The 3,583-nt window shown below is 44.4% G+C and overlaps 1 protein-coding gene across 1 annotated transcript; it reads right to left on the bottom strand.

Annotated features, from left to right (window-relative positions):
• Positions 1-989: 989 nt before the first annotated feature.
• CSUI_011026 (uncharacterized protein) lies at positions 990-3,571 on the bottom strand. The gene has a single exon (XM_068071127.1). The coding sequence runs from the start codon at positions 3,529-3,531 to the stop codon at positions 1,423-1,425; it is 2,109 nt and encodes a 702-aa protein (XP_067916896.1). The 5' UTR covers positions 3,532-3,571; the 3' UTR covers positions 990-1,422.
• Positions 3,572-3,583: the final 12 nt, after the last annotated feature.

The raw sequence follows: 3,583 nt of genomic DNA, 5'->3' as shown, positions 1-3,583 counted from the left end.
CTGTATCGACTATGATCTCTCTGCTTCTTCTTCTTCCTGCGAATTCTCACCATCTCTATCGTTCTGTTTGGCCTTTCAACGCGCTTCCGAAGAAAGAAGCATATACGGACGAGACGAGATTGTTTCTGCCTTAGGAAACGACTAGTACCGGCGTGTCCGACTTCTACCAACGTGATCTCCTCTTTCCCTAGCCTACCTGAAGCCAACAGTTCTCTAGGCCGGCGATTTCTATCCATCCATGCTAGCAACAACATTATGGAGTGCTTTCTCTCATGTAGAGCTCTAGAAGAAGCAGAGGTGTGAATGATCAACAGACTTCAGACTATGTGGTTGGGAGACGTGCCCTTACATCTCTTGACACCTACAGAAGGCTCCTGTCTTTCGTTGGATGGTATCGATTGTCCTCTAGCCATACAGAAGAAAGCAAAGAGTGTTTCTAAACATACAGCCTCTCCTTTTAGGCCTAGGGTTTTCCGGCAAGTCAGCCTGGTACATAACATAGATACATGTGCCTTCTTGAATCCTCAGCTGTACATACACCGCAACACGTAAAATGAAGACAAAAGACCTTTTCTTTCCTTCGTCAAAACGTTTCTTCGAAGTAACCGCCTGACAAGACAAGAACGAGGGAAACAGTATCAAAGAAGTACCACACATACACTCCACCTCTCTAACTATTTACCTTCTACTCAGCGACCTATGTCTCGTTACATGCAACACCTGTGTATATCTATGTATATGCAAGTGTGTCTCTCCGTGTTTGTTCTCTTGCCACGCCTTTTTCTCATCCTCTTCTTTGTGATGCGTCTCCCCCCCCATCTTGCAGAAAGAAAAGATTTCTCGACTTTTCAGTAGAAAGCATGTGTATCTCTCTCTCTTCTTGTCTTTGAGGGAGATTCTCAAGGCAAGGAAGTAACTCCATTTAACAGCTTCAGTTTGTGACAAGATATCTTGAAGACATGGAAAAAGACAGGTAGTACTTATTACATCTACACTACGTCGGTACGAGGAGACGGTGAGACGTAGTCTGTTCCGGTAAGAGAGCTTTGGAGTGTACATACATCATATAGATCCTCTTTCAGAACATACGGAATCAAACCTTTTCAAGCATATAGTCAAGTATCTCCCAGGCTTTCTATCTGAAGTAACTCCAAGTATTCACACACACACCTGATACGCGATCATACATCTGTAGACATAGATATGTACTTGAGATATGAGAGGATTCATGTGACGCAACTTCGATATACCCCCCCTTGCAGTACCTGTGCATGCAACATGAGCAAAACACTTCCTTCCTCTCTGTCTTCTAATCATTATGAATTGACCTTCATAGGTAGATTTCACAGCAGACGCTTCTTTCTTTCTTTCTTTCTTCATTAACTATCGTCAACTTGACTTCTTTCTTCTCTATTTCTTGAGTCAAGATCCCTTTCTTTCTTCTCCTCCTTGTGAAGAAGAAAAGAAGAGATAAGGACGTAAAGAACAGAAGGTTTTCTGAGAAAGGATCTTTACAAGCCATTCATGCCTCACAATAGGAATGCCGGGATAGCCAGGGACTACGATGAGCTTCCCTTTAATAGAAAAAGAGATGACGGAAGCTGTATGACAACACCACACTCTTTCTTCTTCATTCTGTTCTTCTCTCTCAAGAAGGTCTCCCTGGTAACGAGATATTTTCTTTCTAAGAGGAGGAGAACAACAAGGAGGAGAAGTAGGAGAACCACAACAGGAGGAAGAAGCGGTAGGTGAGGAGCTTTTCTTACTGATCCTTTCTCTTCTTTCTCGACACTTGTGAAGACTGCCTTCACACCCTTGTCCTTCGTTATAAGAAGAGGTGCCTAAATTCTCTTTATCTTCAGAATGCCTTCCACACATAGATACATCTCGAGTCATATCAAGGTCCTGCTGGGTAAGAGGTTCGTTAGTCTCTCCTTTTCCTACGCGACTGCGACGTCTTGAGAGAGGGGAAGATGAGGATGCTCTTTTCCCAGGTGTACGGACAGACAGACCATGAGGGCTTGTTGCTTTCGAACGAGAGAACAGAGGGCTTGTCATGATCTGAGTGTGTTTCGGTGGAGAGAGATGTCTTGCAGTCCCAAGAGAAGAGGATGAAGATGAAGAAGGATGACGAAGAAGAGGTGACGAAGAAGAAGAAGAAGTAAGTCCGAAGGGAAGATCTTGTTGGATGGGTGCCCTACTGCTGTCTCTTCGATTTATACCGAGAGAAGAAGAATGGGGAGATACAGTTCTTCTCCTAGGAGGTGTTGCTGTGAGGCCGATGGCATGCATGCTAATCATCTTCGTCTTTTCACCATATCCAGAGAAGGAGAAATCTGTAGCTCCTCCTCGAGAACCTTCTCTATCATTTGAAAGGTTCATCTTCATACCATCCGTCACGATATTGATCTGTCCTGTATAAGGGGTTGAAGTTCTCGAGGAAAGACGGGTCGGAGTTCCCAGCGTAGAGACATCATCCTTTGTATCTCTTTCAGCTTCTTCACGACAGGTCGTCTTTCTATGATCGTTAGCATTATACCTCTGCTTCTTCAGTTTCTCGTTGGTATTCTCTCCTTCTGCTCCCTTCATCTCCACCTCGCTCTCCTTATCTTCTCTGCTATCTAGTGAACTCGAAGAAGAAGAAGAATCTCCTTCAAGTAATTTGACCTCTCCTTCTTTCTCTTCTTCTTCTTCTTCTCCATCTTCATTCTTCATTGGAGAGATGTAGGAGCAGCCACCCCTCAATCGACTATCTTGAGAGAGAAGGTTATCGTCTTCAACATGAAATGTATTGGACGTAGAAAGAACGCTGCTTTCCTTCTCTTTCTCTTTCTTCTCTCTGTTGGTCTCTCCGTGTTCTTCTTCTTCAGGTGGTGCTCTATGTTTCCTCTTCTTCTTCTTTTGATTCTCCACCTCTTCATCTCCTTTGCTTCTTTCTGTCTCCTTCCCGGTCTCCGTCTCTTCACTCTCTCTCTCTTCTTGACAACGACCTCGTTTATGATTGAGAGACGTGCGCATTTCTTCTTTCTCTTCACAGCAGTCTCCCCCCTTGCCAGTTGGAGTATCTCTTCTTTCACCGCCTCTTACACGTGCCTCTCCCTGTGAAGTGCATGCAGTCGAAGCTCCTCTTGTACGACTACGACTAGAGTTGTTTTCGCGACTTCCTCCTTTCTTGGTATCTCTCAGCCTGTCAAGCGAATCTTCTTCTTCTTTTTCTTCGGCTTGACGCTCTTGACAGGCTGTGCCATTGAGACGAGGGGATCGCTTGAGAATCCGCCGACCAGGAGGAGGAGCAGCTGAAGAGGAAGAAGAAGAGTCCTCTTTCTTCTCCTTTGTTGGAGGGGTCTGATTAGCATTAGGAGATCTTTCATCGAGAGGATGTTCGTTTCTTTCTCTTGTGATGCTTTTGAATTTCTCTCTCTCTTCTTTATCTTCTTTTACTTCACTCTCTGCTGAAAGAACTTCTACACATCGACAGTCGCTTACACCATCTTTCTCTCCTGTCAACTTCCCGTTGTCTCCTTCCTTCATACGAGCCACTGAGACATTGTCTCTTTCTTCTTTTTCTTTTTCTTTTCTTTCT

This window comes from Cystoisospora suis (genome assembly GCF_002600585.1).
Source record: "Cystoisospora suis strain Wien I chromosome Unknown contig_9379, whole genome shotgun sequence".
Classification (NCBI taxonomy): domain Eukaryota; phylum Apicomplexa; class Conoidasida; order Eucoccidiorida; family Sarcocystidae; genus Cystoisospora; species Cystoisospora suis.
The sequence above is the reverse complement of the archived record's forward strand: the minus strand, read 5'-3'. Positions and strand labels throughout refer to the sequence as shown.

Excerpts from the sequence above, each read along its gene's own strand:
- CSUI_011026 (XM_068071127.1), bottom strand. The coding sequence starts at position 3,531 with ATGAAGGAAGGAGACAACGGGAAGTTGACAGGAGAGAAAGATGGTGTA.